Here is a 23,767-nt window from a genome sequence, read left to right on the forward strand (position 1 = left end):
CGGCGGCGAGCGAGGGCGGCAGGTGCGCTGCGGGCCCGAGTGCTCGCGGGCGGCGCCGGGGGAGGCTCGGGCCGACGGTGTCCTTGAAATTATCTGGAACACCGAGGGAAGAAAAAAACCAAGGAACTCCGTGATTTATTTAGAGGCAGAAATCTAAAAATGTCGCAGCAGCGTCTGGAGCGCAGGGCGGGCCGTGGAGCGGGCCCGTGTGGGCAGGGCCCGGGGCGGCAGCAGGCCGGGGGATGCTGAGCTTTGGCACGGCTGCTGTGACGTCCCTTTATTCTGCTGCCCTGCTTCATTTAACATGAGGTGAATTACGAGTGAAATCCGTGAGGCCGTGTTCAGCCCGAGCCCGGAGAATGGGAAACGCGTGTAGGAGCCTGCGCTGCAAAACAACACAGATCCCTGCGTGTGTTCTGCAGGGGCGGTCCCCGCGTTCATTAGCTAATAGGTCTGCTGCCTTGGGTTTAATGGAAATGAGGCATGATTTATTTACAACGTGGTTGATTCATGGCAAGGGAAAAAAAAAACAAAAAAAACAGAACTAGACTAAGTACCTTTGTGAAAGAAATATAGAAAGGATATCCCAGATCAGACTCTCAAGCGCTTCCAGGTGAAATACATTATAAAAGCATTACATGTTAATACATGACTCAGGTTCCTGCTTAATAGAGGTTCTTTTGAGGAATAAATGGCTTGTTTTTTAAAGAAACAAGTAAAAAAGCCAGTATCTGAATTTGACAGCAGTAGAAGCTGTCAAGAATGTCTTCACAGACTAATCTTGCTATAGCTTCCTATATTGAACCTTTACTTTATAATTAATCTTTCTAGATTTATGATACCACATAATTTTTCCTATGTTATAAAAAATGTATTTATTGGATAAACCAACATAATCTCTTTGTACTTTCTTGGCGTTGCTCTTCACCATTATAACTTCATATGTAACATATGGGATTATGAAGAGGGCTGTTGCATGGCACAGCAAGATCTCATTTTGTGAACAGATGAAACAAACAGAGAATTGTGCAGACTGTCACTGCCTTCTGTGCTATTCCATCCACATCATCAGGATCACCATCTAAGTGTAACTTTTGCCTAGATGTCTGCAACATTACGGATGTTGTGTGATTTAAGTTTTCATGAGGTCACAGTACACAAATTCATAGGTCCCATTGAGCATGTAGGAAAGGGAGTGGGCCAGGTTGTAATCCTAATTAAATTGAACTTTCAGGTTTCTACTAACTTCAGTGAGGACAGTGTTTTACTGCCAGTGGAGAGAAGAGCTGCTGCAGTGTCCTGATACAGAAACCTCATCTGAACTGGAGAAGCTGCAGCAGTTGTGTGCTTTATATGCACTTCTGTAACCCAGCACTTTTCTTGACAAGATTAAATGGTCAGCAGAACTCACATAAGTGTTTATAATGCTGGGGAGCCATTTCAAGGTGGTAAGACAGACTAATTTGAGGTTATGAGGTTGTGTTCCCAGGGGCTTTTACACAATGAGATTTGTTATTTCAACACAAGAAGTCATGAAAGTAAAACTGGGTGTTAAGCTGGTTGTACACAGAGCTTTCAGCTGATGCAATGGAACAGCATTTCATCAGTAATTGATAAATATGAGATGGAAATCTACAGATAAATAATTATGAAACATAAGCTACCTAAACTTCTCACTTAAACAACAAATCTCTACTGAGAAATTGTATTTCATTTCCAGTAGTTGAATGTGTTTTGCTTATTTGTGTGAAATTTGGTAGATTTACTTCAAACTTAATCACTTCTCATCTCCAAGTAATGTGGGAGAACTTGCCTGACTGGACAGAAAACAGTGAAAAAATCCCACTGAAACAACTAGAACAATCGTCTTCTTGTGTTATCACACCAGTGTTTCAGTGTGGAATGCAGCTTAATTTGTTCAAATTGATGCTGACCATGGAATATGTATTATGACATTTGCTTAAGATAGTTGCTGTGTTTTTAAAAAATAATGACTCATTATGGCAAGGCTGTCTGTTATGAAATTCTTCTTTTCTTCCCAAGATACATACCACCAGAAAGGTCACACTTGAAAGGGCTGTTATGCACACTCAAATAACAGGAATGTCTAAGATCTAAATTGGGCAGTGATTAAATAGACATGAGATCTACATAAATCTATACAATATACAGAATACAGAAAATCGTGTTGGGTGACCTGAGTGGCCACTCAGGTGAAAAAAACTCAAGCCTCCCATAAAATTTAACTGTGTTATCACCAAAAAGAAAAACAAACCAAAGCACTCAGAACCAGTTATGTTAGATCCTCTATCCACAGCTATCACAAATATGCCAGGGTATCTGGTTACAACATCATCTTGATTGAGTGTTGTGTAAGAGAACTTGATAGTGTCAAAATTCTTAAGGAAGCCATCAAAAAATTCTACAAACCCTGTTGAATTTTAAAATACTTGGTAGCTGCCCATGATTAAATTTGAACATCCTTGGCAGCTGATTTTTCATACTCAATCATAAGGGTCCAGTTCTCAAAGCTGGCAGTTTGTAAACAATTATTGCTACTTCTTTGCTGCAACATGGAGTAAGTGAATAGTTCATAAGCAAAAATGGTTGAACTCAGCAGGTGCTGACTGCAATTTTGCTACTAAGTTTTTGACTTTATTGCTGCATCTGCAGGGTAGTGGAGATATCCTTTCTGAACACAATGGAGGAAACAAATCAAATGAAGAAGAAAATCTAGGTCGACACAAAAATAAAAAATGGGAGACTAAACCAACATATCTCAGCAAAATGGAAAGGCACTTGGTAATGACTGTCTTGAGAATTCAAATCATAGGATTACAAGCAAATCTAACAGCACATGTGTGGCTACTCACACCCTTACTTATATGGGCTCTGTTTACATCTAGTGGGTACAAAGTCCTGTGAAACACAAGGATCTGATTACACACGTCTCACTGAAGTCAAGGCAGCTTCTTATATGGAAAGCTTGAACATTTGTATGGGCTGAGTGGCACTGGCATGGAAGCATGAAGCAAGGGCTGCTCAGTAACACCCTGCCCCTGACGTCCAGGCAGGCTCAGACTGAGCTCCACGGCAGCAGCACCTGAACAGGGACTGCAGCACTCGTGGGGCTGGAGGCTGCCAGGGTGAGCAAGGGGAAAAGGCAGCAGGAACAAAGCAGACACCAAAATAACAGTTTTACTGGCCTGGGACTAAAATCATCAGCATAATTACTAAAAAAGACAAGTCCACAAAGCGAAGTGTATCTGGTCATGGGACATGAGGTGTCCTGCACCGGCAGCCACAGCAGGGAGCAGAACTGGAACCAGAGAGGGAAGGTGAGCTGGGAACTGCTCCAGGAGGCTGGGAATCATGATTCCAATAGCGACTGCTGCCTGGCAGCAGGCAGAGGGAGCCCAGCTCTGCCACTGCCAGGACAGAGCTGCCCTGCAACTCCTCCTGACACGGCCAGGAAAGGATTAGCCCTCACTCTTGCTGTAATGCTTACACCTATTACATCTCAAATTTAGCACTACATATGCAATCATTCTATCACAGATAGTTTGCAATCTATCTTACCACACAGTTAGAGGCATTTAAGATGGTGATAATCCTTTCTTAATATCTTAATTAACATTTAAATAGCTGACTAGCTTGTAATGTAGCTTACCTAGTTCACTAACCTGGTTCTAAAATATATTTTTGGCACTTTGAAAATAATAAAGTAACAGCTACACTTTTAAATTTAAATTCCATATTACCATCTATATAAAGAAATTTAGTTCTGTATTTAGGCTGTATTTTTGAGAAAGCAAGGGGTAGTGTCCCAAGTGATGTAATTTTACTCCATACATACACAGTTCCTACTGAAATTAATTCACTACCTCTCAAAGAAAAAAATATGAAAATACAATCTTCAATTACAGCCATAATGTTTTACAGCTGACAACTTCTGAGTAATTATGAAATAGGAGTTTATTTACAGACTAAAATTCAAATAACTTCATTGTATTATTTTGCTGGGTGCATTTCAGCTGCTTTGCCATTTTTCTGGCATTTGTTGTTGTTGTTCAATGTATTTTCAGGCCTATTTAATAGGAAAATGAAAAGAAATAGGTTTCAGATCCAATCCATTAGAACAGGACTTTGAGATGCACAAAGAATACATTCCTTCAAAGTATGTTTGACTAAAAATAATAATAAAAATCTAAAATGCAGACATAGCACCCACATCCTCCCAGATTTGCCTGTTGTTGTTTTAATGCATAAGCTGCCAGCAACTCAAAAGAAGGGTTTATATATACACAGCTTAATCACTGTTGTAATCTTACATAAGATTACAACAGCCATTAAAATGTTCTTTTGCAAACAGTGTTATGGTAACTAGCTAAAATGCCAGTTTGTCTTGTACCAGCAGCAACAAGAGATGTATAAAATCACCCAAGTAGTTGTGACAAATGTGGCTCTGACAATTAACAATTGCAGGAATTTAATTATTGGACCTGAGACTGAGAATGCAGTGAGGCTGCTTACCATATCTCAAACAACCTGCAGTGCAATGGTGTTTCTTGGGAAAAAAAAATCATTCACCCTCTTCCTTCAAGTGCTTGTTCACTTTTCCTGAGGAGACAGAAATGACATCAGAACCAGAACCACCAGGGGCTGTAGGTGGGTTACAGCAACTACTGCTGATTTCTGCTGCAGTTGTATGACAACAGAGCTCCTCAGTACTTCCCCAAGGAAAATCTTCATCTTCCAGGTCACGAATTGTGAGAACTCAGAAAATAGGTAGAATCCCTTAGGGATTATATAAATCTTCCTTATGTGCCTAGAGCACAGATGCTAAGGCACTGTACACACGAGTAAGACCTGAAGTATGCCAAAACACACAACCATTTCTTAGAGGTAGACTGACCCTTTTTCTGTCTAGAAACATTGCTAGCCCTCACTGTTCAGACTGAGAGTCCTTCACTACTTGGACTAGTCCTACAACAATTAGCCCTTCAGAAGAAAAAGATAAAACAAGATAACTAGATGGACATGACAAGAGGTACTGCAGTATTCCCATTTCCTTCTTGAAAAAAATCCAAGAATGCCAAAATGCCCCCCCAGCAGACATAGCTGGGATGGAAAAGGTTACATGAGATACAACAGACAAAGTCAAGAAGACTTTTATTTTCAGTGATTTAAGTTGATGGACAGTTCTCTTTTCCCCCCTCCTTTAGAAGAGTGGAGTTGTTCCTTCCCACAGCAGGGGTGGTGGGAAATGGAACAGAAAGGAAACCTACTCAAACAAATGCTCAAACACTGTCCCCTGTCCCCATGGGAAGGAAAACCTTGACAGAGCTGTGACAATCCCTCGTCCCCAAGGGAGGAAGAACCCTGCTAGATTTGCTATCCAACATAAAGATCTGCAGGTAAGGGTCCCAGTGACTGTGCACTGTTGTTAAATTCAACTTCACATCACCAGGTATTACTGGATTCTTCAAAGTAAAAGCTACATTACACATCACAGCATTATAAGGAAACAAAATACAAAGTGCTTTAGTCAAATGTTATATACAGATTTTACAAAAGAAAAAAACTTTGCTTAAAAATTTAAATTTTACTATTATTTTAAGTAAGTGGATAAACTAAAAACACCTATTGGTAAAAAAATACATGAGCGAAGAAGAAATTCTCACCCAAAATTCAACATCATGCTACTCATAGTACACATTAAGTTTTATGGTGTAAACACTAGGAAAAAAAATCACTTGGTTTGACAACTGCACAGCAAAATAATTTTCTAAGGGACATACTATTCCTCAGATTGAAGTTAATTTTATCCTATTTAATTATATCCTGTTACCAATTTAAATCCTGCCCTAGAACATTGAGTTTGCCATGCTGGCTTGCATGTATGTGATGAACATTTGTGATTTATTAGACTTTTTGATTATTTTTGAGGTGTTGTTAATTACTCTACATACAGATTTTTCCTTCTGCTGTTACAATGTCTTTGTGGCACTGCTTGTGTACCATCACCCACTACTCTCTGCTTTAAACTGGAATACTTGCATTTAAGGAAAATGTGACCCTTTTTACTACATTTCTGAGACCTGCAAGAGAATTTTTCTGTCAGCTCTGATCTGCTACAGGAATAAAATCTGCTGTGGTCAACACTGTATTTATTTTAAAATGACCTGATGATCCCAAAATCTTAGGCCACAAAAGGCACTGGCTATACTATGGCAGGAAACAGCAGCTCTGAAGGGATTGCAGTACATCCAAACGTTTGGGACAGAACAGATTCCATTACCAGCAAGGTCACTGCACTTGGTCCCCACTCCACACACACAGTGTCATTTTGTGTACACTGAATCTGCTCAAAAATACCACAGATTAGGCAAAGAGAGAACAATCAGGGTCTGCATCTCTATTCCCACCCAGCTGTGTGGAAAATCTCTATTCTTAAAGTAGCAGAATAAAATCCAAGCATATTCCTGAGAAATGCCAAATACCCACCAACATAACTAGACAGGACTGATAATAGTTTGGCATCTTGAAGCTAAAAGTCAGTTAGCAAGACTGCTAAATGTCAGCTCTTTAGTATTTATGGTTCACTATTTCAAGGGGAAAAAAGAAAGAAAAATCAACAGCACACATACCAAGGGGCAGAATCTCCGTATCTTAGACTGAGAATCTTCACAAATATGATGAGATCAAGTAATACCTATTTTCTTTTAAAAATACCACAAGTAAAATTCAAGTATAATGAAAGCACATCAAGAAACAAACTGTACAATTTCTGAACTGCACTGTTTATTTTGCTGCTTGAAACCTAAGTGACAGTATGCCACTATAATTATGGGGTTTCTTCTAAACCTTTACTACACTGCAGGTACAGAAATATATGGACACATTTTTGGAGAACTGACATTTTGCAAAATGCAGCAAACATTTCAATTTATACATGAGAAAAGGAAGTGTTCAAAAGGGTATGCATTTCAAGTTATTGCAGGTTATTTCTGTGAGAGAATTTCTGCAGGTAAAACATGTTTAAATTTAACCAACAGTAACGTGTCAGTGTACTTAAAATCATGACAAAAATCTTCTCTCTGGTCATTAATTGCCCCTTGACAAATTACTAGGATGTTGTATGTTTAGGGCAAGATGTCAATACAGCATAAATCCCGTGGCATTTTGGTTTTCTTCTGGAGATTAAAGCTGTTTTTTTCTTGGGATAAATGCAGCAGCAAAACACAAACCAGCTGATCAAAAAAGCACTTCTGCCATAACTCCAATAATTTCAGGGCACACCAACCGACAGTAGTTTTGCCATTCCCAGTTCTTTTAAGGTTTACATCACTGCACTGTTGCCTTAAGTAGGTTTGTAGAAGCTTGGTTTCTGTTAGGCCAGCTTGCTGACTACAGCCTGGTTGAGAGAATTTAGTTGGTTGGTCCATTTATCTAACGCAGTATAACGTGCACCACCTCTCTTCTGATGGTCCAGTTCTAGGAGCTGGTTGACTTGATCAATTCGGCCATGTATAGTGCTAGGAGTAAATAAATAAAAACTATAAATTGCTAATGGACATGGAAATAGGAGCTAACAATGAATCAGAGGTAAAATAAGAGGTCTTATACAAGAGAGGCACAAAGTCCATTTCAGAATTCAGCACTTGTATAATTACTGTCCTGGGCAGTACTGCCTATTAAGCTGTCATTGTCACTGGCAATCAAATGAACTAATTCATTGGGCAATGCATGTTTTATCTGCTTGGCTATGACCCCACACAAAGTCTGAAGCAATATGACAGAAACAGTTCTTGAAAGTCAAAGAATCACGAAAAATGGAGATCTATGTGAAGAGAAGTCAAACAATACAAGCCCATGTATAGATTATATATTTGTAGTAGTTATAAAAAGTTACTCTCCAGAAAAATAGGTTTTACAAATTGTAGTTAAATTTTTCTAGTTAAGAGAGCAGACTACCAATCTGTCAACTTGAAAATGCATTCAAAAATATACATGGGTGTAAGCAGCAATTACTAAGAATAACAACTTTCATAATTTCATAACAATTCAGGGAATTTATTATGTAATTAAGAATTAAAGTAAAATGATGCTACTCAATCCCCCTGTATAATTTTCTTGGCTCCCATCCTTCAAATATACTTTACTGCTCAGAAACCAAGCAAATCCAAACTCAACACCATTACCTTTCACTTCTACAATCAACCACTATTATCACAATGTCCCAAAATACTGGTTTTTTGCTTCTTCTATAGTTTGATTATTTTAAAGTAGTCAAAGATCAAAAATCAAGAATCAGGTACATACTTATCCAATATGCACTGCACAAGCAAGCTTTCCACATCAGCTACATCTATGTTTAACTCCTGAAACAAAAAGAAAACTCATGATGCTGCTACTATGTTCTGCAACATTAAACCCTCCAATCTTTATTTTCATATACAGAATTTGGTTTAACCTCTGCTTCTTACTGTTCATAAGTATCAATTCAGTAATGATCTATTGAGCAAAAGACCTCCACCCAAGGACACATGGTCAAGAACCAAGAGACCAGTAACCTCTCAGAAAAAGCTGAAGAGGTGAAAGCAAAATTTTAGAAGCTCCAGATATGAGTTCCTTTGCTGACTTACTGAAAAAACAAACAGATAAAAAATATCCCAAACCAAATAACAACAAAATAAACCATAACCACAAAACCCCAGGAAATAAAATAAGCCAACAATTATCAAAAAAGAATGGATCTGCACCCAAAACCATTTAGAGACATAATTGCATCTTCTGGCTCAAGCAAGTTCTACAAGCGTTAAGTCTAGCTTAAAAAAATAGCATACCAAGTTCTAAAGAGAATTTAAGCATAAAAACCAGGCAACCCTAATATTTCATGATGTATTTTGTAATGCTGTGAATTTTTGCAGGCAAAATCACAGACCCACAGGAGATGGAAATAGTTGTTACATTTTTATAATAAAAAGCACTGGGTTTTTATTTCATTCTTTGCAGATTAGGCAGTGAAATCAGGGATTCTATGGCAATACTTGCTTTGTTCTACTGCCACAGTTCTGTAACTCGTACAACACAAACATGTGAAGACAGCTTATGAGCAAAAGGTGTTAAAATTTTAATTTTTACGTCCATTAAATGTATGTTCATAATAACATTTTTTATTATATAAATTTCACTTTTTACACTTTTCCTAAGAAATGTGATTTTTCTACACCAAGTAGAATATGGTAGTTGAGTATTTTAGAAGTATATCATAGTACATATTATAATAAGCAGTTGGATGACACTTGAAATTTACATTTTTGCACTGCAAAGCTGCCAGCAGTGCATCATTAGTACTTTATGGTTTAAGTGTATTTTAGATGTTCTATTTCTGGAAGCACTGTATTTATTTAAAAGCTTTTATTCACAGTTAATCATTTACTTAAGCAAATGCAAGGCTACTGACACATACCTTAGAAATAAAAGGAATATGTATTCTTGTGTAAGGCTTAATTAATTTTATAAGCACTTGTGTTCTGATGTTTCGCAAAAGCTCTGTAAGAGAAGGAAACATAAACTGTAAAAACAACAGTATTGAAATAAAGCTGCAATACCACTCCATACAGAAAGATGCTACCTTCAAAGATCAGGGCCTAATGGAGTAACTACAATAGGAACTGAAGTTGTATAAAATGGTCTGTGTGGAGAGGCTCATTTTGCTTAGATAAAATAGTGCAGTCATTGTTTTATAATTTTTTACATTATTAAAAGAGAGTTGGATAAAATGAAAGCATAAATTATAATTATAAATTAACAGAGAAAAAAAAACCTAGTTCCATTTTTACCTGTTTAAACAAGGACTGTTTCTATAATATACCACAGAACACCAGATTATGTGTCTCAATAAACTCTGGAGATTAAAACAATGAGGCAAGGCATGAAAACATAACCATGAACATGCTGTGTATCACTACAGAGTGAACATGGTGAGCCATCAGCAGCACATAAGAAGTGCCACTCAATTCCATTCAATGCCTTGATTCATCTTCCTGCTCTTGCTCTCCAGTTCTGTCACACCTCCCTCCATGAGCATCCAGCTCCAATCTTACTGAGTCTCCCTCCAAGACTCTGCAGTCCACATGGAACAGCAGCAGTGGGTTATATTTAGTTTCCCCTGCTGTTTGCCCTGTTCTCTTTTACAAACAAGTATAAGAAAACCAGGTCTCTGGATTTAACTCTTTTGTTTCATGTAACTATCCAGCTAAATGATCTTGCACTGCCACAGTCAGACCACTCTTGATAACAGTAGTTAGCTGAAGAACTGAGCACCGTGTTCAAGTGAAGAGACCCTTCAATTCTCAGATGCATGAAAAGTGGATGAGGTAACTTTATTTTGTCACATTAATGGAGCAGAAAGGCATGTGTTAATGTGCTCCCATTCTATTACGTAGAGGTACTATAACTCCAACTGTTGTCTACAAGTTATAAATTAAGAGCATGCACCCTTTCACATATTACTACATATTTATTGGTGCAACCTTCATTACATTGTCTATGTCTTTTGTGTAATCTGAAGCAGTAAATTAACTTTATAAACTAGCAAACATCAAACTGGATGAGACTGACACAAACCATCTTTACAGGTGAGGGTTGGTCTCATTTCACTATTCCAAAAATACTCAAAATATTCAAGTGTCTTAACACCACCATAACTTACAATATCCACTCCTCTAGAACTTTCTCCATCAGTTCTGCATATCTTTGCAGTCATGCCACACGCCTGGATGCAAGTTAGCCCTGACCGACTTCTAAATAACTTGTAAAGGAATAATCCACAAGTAATTACATGGAACTCTTTGTACCAAAAAGAAAAATAAACCAAGGTGGGGGAAGGAAAAAAAAGGAGCTTACTAAGTAGTGAAAACAGAAATGATTATCATAGGCTTTAAAATACCTTCAATGTGCTCCCTTATGAAGGGATCGTCCATGATGTTGCTGTGATTTGTTTTCAGAATCTTCTCAAATTCAGTGATGTCATTATTCTGATAGGCACTTCAGAAAAAAAAACAAGGGACTGAATTATTAATTTTAAAAGTAAAACATACTCATAATATTATGTTCCACAATTTCTAAAAAAACCTGTATTAAGCACTGGTGGAAAATATTTATATTCAGAACCTTCATATGCAAAAACTCGTTTTCAAGATGAAATGCAACAGAAATTACCTTTCTCCTGTTTCAATTTTAGCAACATTTACTGAAGTTTGGTATGAACATTTAGTTGTTCCACAAGTGCACTCTAGTTTCAAAACTTTTGTACTTTAAGAAGCTATTCTTAAATACCCTGTTTTGAAAAGTATCATTACATGAATTTTGGCTTCATGAAGTCATACTTTATGGAACAAATAAGAGCTAAAAAGAGTCTACAAGGCTGTTGCTGTCTATACAACGTCCAGCTTAAGCTGAATGCTAAAAATACTGAAAGAAGAAAGAAATGCAGATTTCCAGGATTATTCATCAGTAATTTGGGAATAATTTTACTTTTTAGATTTTTATTTATAGTTTATTTGTGTATATATCCTTTCATGAGTCAATCCTGTCATCTGAGAAAGCACTGCAAAAGAAGGTGTCACCACAGCATCATTTAAAGGTCAAGAGCTACAACCTCTGAAGAAAGGCCTTTTTCTTGAAAAACATTATTTCAAAACAAAACTTTCAACTTCTGCTTAATACTAATGTCAAACATTTTAATAACAACATCTATTTGTCCTTCATATTCTCTACATTCTAAAATTGTTTTGAAACTGGTCAAAAAAGATTCATCTGTTATTAAAATGGCCAAGAAAAAGACCTGTTAAGTTTTAAGGCAGAACTTGAGCAGCTTATAAATAGCTATGTGAGTGGCATGGACTGTATCATATGAAACCAGTAAATTTTACTTCATAATAAAAGAAATTTTAATTCAGTATATTTTGTTGTTTATTTTACAATTCTTTTTATCATACGTAAAGCATGCAAGTTCGCACTGTAGAGTATAGGAAGGATTAAAAACATAATTGCAATATTTGAAATTAATTTTATCTTTGCATATTTCTTATCAATACTGCTTTAACTACATTATTAATTTTAAAGAAGGAGTTATACTCAAATGTCAAGATAAAAGATCTAAATTAGAAATATGAATAAAATCAGATTGGGTAAGGCCATCTGGAGTTCCTTCTGCCTCAGATTCACATGAAACTATGACAGTGAATTAGAAAAAAAACCACTTCTGAAGTGGAATGAGTTACTGGAAATAGTCCCTTAATAAACTGACAAGTAATTTATTCAATCACCATGTCAATAATGAGTATCCTCACTTTCAGAAAAAATTTGTATGTATACAATGATAAAGCACAACAGCAGTATCACAGCAGTTGGTTCCAACACAGGATCAACTGTTTCAAAATGTGAGCAGACATTACTTCTTATGCAGGGAAAAGATGGGAGAAGGAGCAGAGCAGGCCAGAGAGGATACAGTAGGAGAGCTTCAAAACCCAGTGTACAAAACCTGCCCCAGTTCACTCACCTAATGACCTTCATACACTAGAAGGTACAGGTAATGAGATGCCTAAGAGGAAATGAGGCTTCCTTTTGATTTTCACGATACGGGAGATCACTGAGAGTTAAGTTTCATTTTCCTAACTTAGGAAATAATGACATATCCATGCAGCAAATTATTCTACTGGCTTTGGTATGAGATGTCACTCAACTCAATTTCTGTAATTTTATGTAATCAGCCAGAGCCTAAAAAGACCAGTTGCAGTACAAGATGGGACAACTTTATTTACGGGGAGAAATGAGGGTTTTGTCACACCATAAAGTGACAAAAGTACACAGCTTCTATACCCCTACATAGTGTGGCATCTATACTATGGTCTCTCATAGTAAGTTTCTAAAGAAAAACAATTTGCCCAATGTTTATGAATAACTGTGTTAACTGTGCAGAGAAAAGCCATTTCTAAAAATATTCCCTTTCAAGTTTGGACAACATATCTTATTCCTTTTTATCATTTTTTTCCCTTCTCTAGAAAAAGGAAAATCTTACCTTACTAAATTCGTCATTGCTAGAATCTCTGGATCATTTTTGTATGGTTTAGCCTACACAGAACAGAAAGCATAATATGCAAATTCAGATTTTTTTTTTTTCCATTTCCATCGTTTGGGTAATTTCTCTATATATTCAGAAAAGGGTGAGGGGATGGGGTGGTGGGTGTGTGTGTGTGAAGGAAAAAGAAAAAAATACCTCCTGAGAATCAAATGGATTTATTCCAGACTTCATGAGCATGTTTGCTAAGACCAAATATTTTAAGCAAGTGGTTCTTCTGGGGCTCCCTGATTCATCATAATTCTTGAATGCTTCAAAAAAATCAGTATGTGCCTTTTCAAACTCTCCTTCTCTTAAGTGCATTTTGCCTCCACATTCTGAAAAGAAAACACAGATGAAAAGGAACACTGTGTGCTTGTTACTGACTACAATAATTGTACTCAAGTTCCATGCTATTTCTAAATAGATTACTGAAACATTTTCAGAAGTCATTTGGTTCTCTGAAATCACTAGGAAAAAAAGCATTAGGGCCTTAACATACAGCACTGCCATTTGAATAAATCCATTCCAAAGAAGAAAAAACAAAACCCAACCTACACCATAGAACTTAAAGAACACTAATCCTCACAGCCAATAATTACGTCACCATTATGTTAAAATACTGCAAAAACTGGGATAGAATTTATCTCCATTTCAGTGGCAACAGACTTTGTATATTTATGGAATTTTCCCTATCTGTTGAGCAAAACCACCCAGAAAAAAATGAGAAATACTTTTTATATCCTTTTATTTCTGAAGTACCCACCGCTGCCTGATTGTCTGCGCAGTATCTACACCAGGGAAAGGAGGAAGGCATAACAGTGTTCTGAAGAAAGATGGTTTTTTTTCCAAGACACACGGCTTGTTTCCACTGCAGTTCATTATTGCAGATAATAAATAATATTTTCAAACACATTTTAAAGCCCTTTGGCTCCTGCTGAGTTTTAGCGAGGTGAGACACAAATTTATAAAAGGGGATTGCAGGAACAGCAGTCCCTTCTGCCAGCAGTGCCTTCTGCCAGCAGTCCTGTCAAGCCTTTGTTTTTATGCCCTGCAGATGCCTTTGCATTCATTTTTGCTGCCTGCCATGGTATCAAACAGCAACTCTTCCTCTTCTCTTTCTACTGCTTCTCTCCTAACAGTTATTTAGCCAACTGTCCTGCCCTTCTGACCAGTGCCTCTGGTACTTGGGCACCAAAACTGCAGAGCTGAAGTCCTGCAAGAAGAACATGATGAGACTGAATCTACAGAAGCCTCTGTCTTTATAGGTGGAACTGGAAAAAAACACTGGTTATCAGATTTTCATGGAACAAATCTCCGCAACAGAAGACAAATGAAAATTTCAAGATGAACTTGCCTCTGATAACTCCCATGATCAGTGGATGAGGAATGGCTGACTTGATGTGCAATGACTGTTCATATAGTGCTTTAAGTTTTTTGTTATTTTTCTGTGCTGTATACATTTGAATTTCCAAAGCATAGATTTCCAATAGTTGAGTACCTTTTTTAAGATCATCTTCCCCATCATCAGTCTAGGACAGATTAAGTAATAAATACTGTGAAATTTTAAGAGAACAGCAATTTCAGTTTTATACTAGTAAAACACTGATAACCAAATACTCACAGTAATTTCCTGTCAAAAACAAGAATATTCCTGAAACTCTGAAATTCTGATGTACTCAAAGCACTTACCACAGACTACATTTTGAAGCCCTTTATTTAAAACGTCAGTATTTTCCATTAAATGTTTTTCTCAAAACTTTAATTCTTTTCCACTTTCCTTAAGCCACACTCTTAGCATATAAATACAATGACTGACACAAATGCATATATATATATAGATAACACATATGACTCTTCTGCTGCCTCTAACAGAACCATTTCCCAGATATTTGTAACCTATTTCCATACTGAAGCAGGAAAAGTGTCAGAAACAAGCACAGCAGACTGCATGGCTAATTTATTTTTTCTCCTTCCAGACGAGAAAGTATCAACTGCACTTTCAGTTTTGAATAAAGCTCACTTGGAATCTTTGTTATATTTTAAAATGAATGTCCACGCATCATAGATTATCAATATGTGCTTCTCATCCTTGCACCTGAAGAGAAACCCAATCAGCAATTGTGAATAATTTTTTAAAAATCATCTTTAAGGAAGGAATAAAGCACTTAGCATTTTTTGTTCATGTTATCAAGCCGATAACAAATAGAACCAGGCATAGTATTTCTTCCCTCTATACTAAAGCTCAGCAAACTGCCTCAAAGGCCAACAACAGATACATTTTAAAAAAAAAAGCTTCAATGTTGTTTACTAAGCCACAGTGATTTAGAATATAAAGGTACCTGGCACGACTGATGCAGCTGACGCAAAATCTTTTGTAATTTTCCATATTCTTCTCGTTCTAAATATAATTTGCCAAGCTGTAATGAAAAGAAAGTTAAAGTGCTGAGGTCTATTAAAATTTTACAATTATAAGAATTAGCTGAAGGTGTCAAAGAAAAGTAAAAAATAGGAAGTTATATATTTTACCTTTGTGTTTGTCTTAAACCACAATCTATCATTCTTAGCATCTTTCAGAGCTTCAAGTGTTGTTTCATAGAATTCCTGAAGCAAATCCATCTGACATAAAAAATCAGAATTCTATAATTGTAAACAGCAAATTTGTACCTGTTAATAAAGTCAATCTGAACAAACTAAAAGTGCATGCTTGATCTTCAAAATAAGAAAGGTATCTGCATCTACTTAATGTTTGCATTTAAACTGCAAACAGCTTCTAAAATGACCAAACTAACTACATTACCTTTTCTTATATGAAACAGATATAATTAAAAAGTATTCACATTTTAAGATTTGTACCCATCTGTGAAAAATGAAGGCCACCTTATAAAACCCATCTTATATAACCAAGGAATAGAACTCTGATGTTTTGTAACAAACACAGGCAATATTATTCCCACTTAAAAGAATACAAATAATTTACATATCAAAAAGAAAATATGCTTTACAAAAAAGAGGAATATGGTCAAAGGAAAAGATGCCTTCTTCTTTCTGGAGTACCAATGCTGAGTGGAAGAAAGCTCTTGAGTGCATCAAACTATTTTTTTGCATAAAACAAACAAACAAAAAAAAAACCATCTGAAATGGAAATTAAAGTGCTGAGTGTTGTCTTTTACAAGGGTTCTACAAAGAATGCATTAGTATTGTTCATGGTCACTGTTCCTTTGAGGGTAACAAATCTGTGACTATACATCAAGTTAAGATTTCCAGACTGTTCCTCCGGGTCTGGCTCAACACAAACCAGAGACAATGACCTCTGCCAAGAAGGGACAGTCTAAGACAATCCTTTAGACCTCAGGAGTAACCCGGCATTCAACTTCCACTTCTAAGAGTGGCAGGATTGTGCTGATGACCAAGGACTCAGCACTGAAGACCAATGATGCTCCATATGAAGGTGCTACTTCCAGGTAGTCAGCGAGGGGAGCTTCCTACTCTTTGTAAAACTTCTACAACAACACAAAAAGAGCTGGGCTGTGTATCCATGGCCAGGTACCTCACTAGCACAGTGTGCTGAACAGGCACTATTGCATACCAACACTTCACTGCAAAGATTCCCTTCTCCGCTCCCAAAAAGAAAAACAACCCACATTATTTAATTAAAAATTATATTTGAGAGGGCACTTATATTGTGTAGCTATGCTAAAAAAAGTTCTTATTTATTAACATAGAAATTTCAGGTACACATTGCCAAAAAAGGACAAGTTTATGAAGATTTATCTGTGTTAACAGAATCCACTACATGTGGGAAATATATTTTTACATATGGCAGCTAATGAATACTTAAAATTACTCTATTAAGCCCAAACCAAACATAAAAAATGTCCACAGTTAAAAATGCAAAACTGAAAACTATGAAGATGAAAGAATTGATGATCTAACCTGCTTGGAAGTAGAGATATAATCAAGAATAGAATTGATGGATTTTTCAGAGTAATTCCTTGTAACTGCACTCCGTATGTAGGTCAATAGCTGTTTATACCTATTCATCATTTCAGGAAAGTTAGTCTAAAAGAAAAACAAAATCACATTATAATGTTTTGTTTTAATTGTTGAAACTGAGATATCTTACAAGCTTACATACAGCGAAAAGAAAGCTTAAAGACAATACAGCAGTGGTTGCTATTAAAACTTTTATATCACCACATTATTCATAACCTGCAGAATCAGAAATAACTTCAGGACTGCACAGAACACACATTTAAAATATTCATCTCAATGAAGAAAACAGAGCTGGCCAGACAACTCTTTGGAATGGCTGCATACATAGCATATACATTTTTCACTGTTTTGTCCTGGTGCAGTACACACAGAGAAACATGACCACTTTCAGTGGTGTGACACCTCAGCACAGCAAGGACTGAGCCTCACACTTTCATGGAGTACCAGCTGACTACAGTAGTTATTTTTGCATCCATTTTGCCTTTGACTTGCAAACACCACATCATTTCCCTGCCATATCTGTAGTAGCCATTAAAGGCTGCAAAAGGCAAGTTCTGGTAGATTTAGCTGTCAGAGCCATAAATTAGAATACTACTTAAGGTCTCTGGATCAAATACATATTTATGCTATTTACTCCCAAGTGATAGTTGTAATTCCTACCAATTTAAAGTTTATTTTAATCATCTGTTTCAGAGCTTTGAATCCCCATTCTCCCTTTTCGCCTTCGAGCTCCAAAACCTGAAAAAGAAGAATTGTTAAAACAATAGTTATAAAAGCTTTATTCAAACTAGAATTGTTTAAAATACACACATCCCATACATGCCCTCCCCCCCCACCTTTGCTCCTTACAAAGTAATGTTAGAGTCTGCCCTGTTCTTCAATTTTATTCTTTCCTGGTATTATTGAAAAAGTGAGTGTATCTCCTCAGTTTTCACAACTTAGCTGACATAGGGAGGGTGAACATGATTGTTGGTGTTGTCTAACAGCAAGCACTTGAATGCCAAACACTAAATTTTAACACCACTCCATAAACACGTAAGCTAAAATAGTTGTAACACCTCCTGCAAAACTGAGCCAACTAAATTTTGAACAAATTATGTTAAAAAGCTTTTCTGAACTACTACAGTTCCTCCACAAAAGAGAAACGCTTCTAGGTTTTAATGCAACATAGTTATGGAAATGTTTTGTAAGTAAAAGCTTTAGAAAGTTTTTTTTTAAGTCATGTATATACTTTTGTTATACACTATAAATGAGCAAAGAGATGCAACAATCTATTTTTTCTTTAAAAAGTTGCATCTAACATACTGCTTTCTCGTAGCAGTGTGCAAACATTAAAAATTTAAAAGATGAAGAAAAGAAACTGTTAGTATTTATACATTTAAAGCTTTGGAATCAGATAGCAAAGCAAATATAATGTTACATAAGACACTGGGGAAAACACCATTTCATTTAAAAAACCCAAATGGATCTGGTTTCTATTGTTGATGCATGAAAACACATTTAGAACTGTTTAATGAACTTAGTAAATCCTCAAGATTAAAAAGTCAGATCTGTGATAAGACTATACCATGTTCTATTTATTATCCCTATGAATGACCCTGAAAGGCAGTCAGCCAGGAGTTCAAGATACTCAATAATAAACTCAGCACATTAGTAATTTAAAAGATAAATCCTACTCTTAAAATTTCAGAGAGTAACTCAAATGCTACCAAATATTTTAATATGTGAATTCATATAAAAAGAAGAGATAGAATATAAAGACAGACAACCTTCTGAAAACTGCTTAATGCTGCTTTGGGGTCATCTTCCTTCAAAGCTTTGGAATTATAGTATTGATTTTCCAGATCCACATTTGGTTCAGAATTGCTGTCCTCAGAATATTCCTACATTTTAAGAAAAAAATAATAAGAAGAGAAGAGAAAAAGTTCAGAACATCTAATAATCTGCTGAAAAATAGTAAGACATGTCACTCCAACTGGCTTGTGTATTAACAGGCAGCGTTTGGTTTTAGAGCACATAACAGGTATGGACCCACATAGTGATCTTCCCTCTCTCCCATTCCTAGGCCAGACTCACCATCCACCAACATTTGCCTGTCAGCAGGTTTCTTTCTGGATTAATGAACTCCTAGTTCCACCAGCTTCACCTTTCTGACAAGTACAGATTGTATTACTGAAATTCTGCCAAAGCTGGAGTTTAAGCACAGAGGCCCAGGAGTACATGTCATTTCTGGGAGGGGACAGAACATGCTGCCCACTGGTGCTCTGAAGGCACTCGATGATCCAGCCTTCGCTAGGCACAGAAAGGGCTCTGGCTGAGCTGCCACACAAGTCATGATTCAGCTCCTGAGGGTAGCAAATGCTTCCATGGATCCCTCTGTAATCTGCCTTTCTATGTCATAGCGATTCATCCTTGTCTAAGGAAATTTTGAAAAAGAATAATGACAATAACACCAGCTGCTTCTGCCCTCAGAAGCAGAAGATTATGAAAATGCTAAAAATGCTGTCAGAGATGTTGGGGTGCAGCACAGGCACAATAATTTAATCAAATAATTATCCATCATGTACACTTGTGCTAAAGAAACCGAAGTATTTACTTCCAACAATTGCTACTTAATTTTTTTAAGAAGTACTCTGAGACTACTTCTGATGAAAAATCCCTGCATATTTTATCTTCTTTTGCTAAAGGGCAATGCTCCATATCCAAATTACAAAAACTAATAAAACTCAAATAATAATTTCATTTGATGCTTACACGATTCAAAACGACTCCACACCTCTGCATTTTCAAGCTGACTTCTCTGAACAGGATTTTGGCTATTAGGAGATGAGCTGTTCTAACAGAATCTGTTTAAATCTCAAAGTTACTGCTGTCAGAGTAACTTTCCCTTGCACCAAGATGAGCAATACATAATCAGGTCCCCTCCTTTAGGGTGGATTTTACTCTTGCTGTATTTCGTCAGGCACATTTATTCTTTTGTTCATTTGTATATTCCTACAATGGACTCCTCCAAAACCAGAGGAAGGAGCAAAAAAAATGATGAGACAAAAGAAGTTTTAAATTAGCTCTCTCCCTGCACTGCAAGCAGTCTCTCCAAGTTTAAGTTTGCTGACGTTCCAAAGCAAAAATTAATTATGAGAGCCCACAGTCAAACCAAGTTTTAATAAACGTGGTACTTGAGACATTTATCCTTCTACCTTTTAATGTTTCTATTTGTAACATGTAGGCAAGTTGCCAAACTATGTATTTATTTTCACCCAACAAAGTACTATCATTAGTGAGAATGAATGGACTGAAAAGTCTTGTGAATTCCACAAACCTGTTTTCTGAATTCCCACAAAACTATAAAAACGTGATACTGAAAACAGCAAAGAAAACAGGAAGCAAGTGTCTTATTTCACTGGGCAGGCTCTCATTTTGGTTGGCTTGTTTTTGTGAACTCCTTATCCTATTGATCCAACTCCAGTGAGCAGCTATGGGTACACACACCCGATGTCAACAGCTGTATCAGACACCTTATATATACAGGCTGCCAAAAAATAAACAACACAGCATTTAAGATATGTGTAATCAGCCGATGCCTTGTTTATGTTAACTTGGACAATGGGGAATATTTTTGGCAGAAGTGCCTATTTGCAAAGATAAAAGGAAAGCAAACTAAATTAATTCCTTTTAGGAGACAACGTGCTCTGGTAGCCTCAAGCCAGAAACATCTGAACTTTCATCTTAGCTCTGGCAATGATTCTGGATGTGGATTCATGTAGGAAGCTTTTTTTCAGATAATTTTTCTCAATGCCACTTAAATATCACATAAAGATAATTTCACATAATAAAGAAGTGTTAAGTCTATTGATATTTCTTCCCCCATTGGAAATGCACTGAAATGCATCAAAGGTACTGGTTTATGTTTTCATGGCTATATTTTTTCCTCACTTGATGCCTATTTGTCTTACATCAGACTTAGGATGATGATATGGACTCAAAGCTGTGATGGAGATAAGGCTTTCCTACTTCCACAAAATGTAAGGTGGTTTATTTTAAAAAAGACATATTTAGACTTAATGGCTGTGAAAACTTTAAAACCTCAAACTAAGTATGGCTGATGCCATTAATCTTTAGACAATGTTAAAAAAAAAACCCCAAAAATCAGCCATGTAGATTCTGAATCTTATTTCAAGCACTGATGCTAATTATGCCAGTGCTGATACTCAGAAGGACAAGCACTCTGTCTTCTTTTGATGCAGAGATGGCTTAGTGCAGCAGGATACAAATGCAAGAACATTAAGCTTCTGCCAAAAGCAAAAAAAGGAGGAAAGTATAAAGCTGTGTCCTCAAAGTTCCAATTAAGAAAAAGATGAATTTCCTTCTCAGTTCTGAAAACAGAAAAGTATTTTAACAATGAATTCAGACAGCAAGAACCTAGCCTTTCCTCACCCTCATTTTCAACACCCCTGATTCCTGCCTGAACAACTTCCCCAGCTCAAACCTTCTAGGTAAGAAGTTTGCTGCAAATTAGGTAGAAATATATGGTTTACAAATAGGATTTCTACATAACTCTAAAAATTTCCACTACAGCATCCAGACCTAACAATTTACATAGTGACGAACATCCTTAATTAGAACTTTGAGATATAAAAGCAGCTGGATGATATAATTTATCTCTAGCTGATGTAAAAAAGTAAAAGGCCCAGGAATTTTTAAAACTAAGATTCTGTTGATATTTTTCAAATGGACATCAACATTATAAGTACAAATGGAAAAAAAAGAGCAGTCTGAGCACACAGAACTGCTCTTTGAAACCCACTGAATTCTTCCTTCCTCTGAGGATCATCAAAACAAACAACTGGAGTTTTTATCATCACTCAAGAAATTAGAAAGCCCTGGTAAGAGCTTGAAAAAATGCAGTTAAATAAGTTAGGATATTATTTAAGCATTGGTATATTGAAAATCTGAATGTTCTAAATGTAATCAGTTATATTCAATCCTAAACTATCCCATTGCTTTTTGGAGGAAGAGAAATTACTACACTAGCTCAATTGTAACAGAGATAAAACCTCTGATGGCATTTACTCTGTCTGGAACATTGTTCTTTCAAATAGTTTTAATAAGAGTTAAATTAGTATCAAGAAACCAATTTATTTAAGAAGTCTTTATCATGTTACATATTAAGTTTTCATAGAATTTTATCTAGTAAACAGCTTTAAAACATTGAGCCTCTGCTTCTCAAATGAGCACACAGAGAAGTCAATTCACCCGAGTCAGCTTCAGTCACCCTTTTTGGTGCACGGATCCATCTGCAGTCTGTCCAGCAGCAAAGGCACGTCAGGAGCATCCAGCAGCCCCAGCTGCTCCCAGGCTGCCCCTTCCCATCCCTGCAGCAGCCCAGGGCCTTGGGCTGTCTGCCCCTGTGGCAGGAGCCTTGTCAGTGCGGCCTCCAGAGACTGCAGGTCCTGAAGCACAGCCCGGTGCTCAGGGCCACAATAAGGGACAGGGACACGGAGACCGTAACAGTGTATCAGTGACATTTAGATGTAGATGTGTGCCATTCTACCTATTAGAGTGGTACACAGACCTGGTCAAGTTCTGCATGAACAAAGATACAAATATTTTGTGAAAACCGCTGTTGTTACCAATTTTCTGGTCTCCTCTCTTGCCTGAAGCACTTCCCTAATTTCTACACCAAAACTGGAGTGGTGTACCTAAACTTGGGCTCCTCTGTTCATCATTCACCTCCACTACAGGAACTGAATTCCTACTTTGCAAACATTTTTTAAAAAAAGGAGTAGGGGGAAAAGAGCTATATAGGGGCAACTTTCCAGAAAAAAAGACAATACGAAGAGTTATATTTCTGTAAAAAATTATCTTTCAAGGACACTGTTGAAATACTTATAACTGTCAATTGCTGGGGATCTTACCAAATTTCATCCATTTGGCTGACTCAATTAATTTTTTTATGAAGTGCAATTGTTTCTGAGAATAAGTCTGGTACAAATTTGATTTTGCTTCAGCTAACTTTGTTTCATAACCATGGCATTACAAGGTCTACTGAGCACAACTTTCTTTGCATTTGCTCTTCCTCACCTGCAGGCACCAGGACAAGCAGCAACTACCAGGTTCTATGTGCATTTGCCAGTTGGTATTCAGGCACATGAATATAAAGAAAGCAACCAGACTGGAATGCAAAAGAGCAAAGAGGAAAAAAACAGAGGCAAACCCCGAGAGTAAAAACCAGAGTGCCATTTGTGTGAGAAGCCTGCACGCCCAGCCATGCACTGGGAGTCCTGGTTTCTTTTTCTTCACATTCCAGGTCTCTCTTCTGCTGCTCTCTAGCTCTGCAAGTCACCCAGAGCCTGCTGGCTCACACCAGGGCTGACACCAGGAATAGAAGTCTGTGAAACCAGCGATTTGCAATAGCGTCACAAAAGTTCCATGAAAGACAGTGCTCTGCCTTTGTTTTTTTTTTTTCAGTTGGAAGATGCACAGAAATGAGACAGGAGACTGCAGAAAGAAAAACCTGGTATTATGACATGTAAAGAGTACGGCAAAAAATTGCCTTTTCTTTCTACCTCTGTTGTGCAGCTCTCCTGTAGTTATGTGCATCCTTTTCTGAAAGTCCAGTTTTCAGCATAACTTAGATCTAAT

At 36.9% G+C, this 23,767-nt stretch overlaps 1 protein-coding gene and 1 long non-coding RNA gene across 3 annotated transcripts in view; one reads left to right on the forward strand and one right to left on the reverse strand.

Annotated features, from left to right (window-relative positions):
* On the forward strand, positions 1 to 7,454 carry LOC135281134 (uncharacterized). Its single transcript, XR_010347889.1, has 2 exons — positions 1 to 1,147; positions 1,235 to 7,454. It is a non-coding gene; the product is annotated as an uncharacterized LOC135281134 (long non-coding RNA).
* Positions 6,783 to 23,767, reverse strand: part of COPS2 (COP9 signalosome subunit 2) — a 21,353-nt gene continuing 4,368 nt past the window's right edge. The window contains exons 2-13 of one of the 2 annotated variants that reach the window (XM_064389756.1): positions 18,895 to 19,008; positions 17,786 to 17,863; positions 17,066 to 17,191; positions 15,659 to 15,748; positions 15,472 to 15,549; positions 14,487 to 14,661; positions 13,289 to 13,467; positions 13,091 to 13,143; positions 10,958 to 11,055; positions 9,476 to 9,558; positions 8,326 to 8,384; positions 6,783 to 7,538 (exon numbers count right to left, since the gene is read on the reverse strand). In XM_064389756.1, coding sequence (XP_064245826.1) covers positions 7,394 to 7,538; positions 8,326 to 8,384; positions 9,476 to 9,558; positions 10,958 to 11,055; positions 13,091 to 13,143; positions 13,289 to 13,467; positions 14,487 to 14,661; positions 15,472 to 15,549; positions 15,659 to 15,748; positions 17,066 to 17,191; positions 17,786 to 17,863; positions 18,895 to 19,008 — 1,278 coding nt within the window. In that variant the 3' untranslated portion in view covers positions 6,783 to 7,393. Of the gene's footprint in view, positions 7,539 to 8,325; positions 8,385 to 9,475; positions 9,559 to 10,957; positions 11,056 to 13,090; positions 13,144 to 13,288; positions 13,468 to 14,486; positions 14,662 to 15,471; positions 15,550 to 15,658; positions 15,770 to 17,065; positions 17,192 to 17,785; positions 17,864 to 18,894; positions 19,009 to 23,767 lie in introns of both variants that reach the window. The other variant, XM_064389755.1, reaches the window with a different exon arrangement.

The sequence above is a fragment of the Passer domesticus genome, chromosome 14 (assembly GCF_036417665.1).
Source record: "Passer domesticus isolate bPasDom1 chromosome 14, bPasDom1.hap1, whole genome shotgun sequence".
Taxonomy (NCBI): Eukaryota; Metazoa; Chordata; class Aves; order Passeriformes; family Passeridae; genus Passer; species Passer domesticus.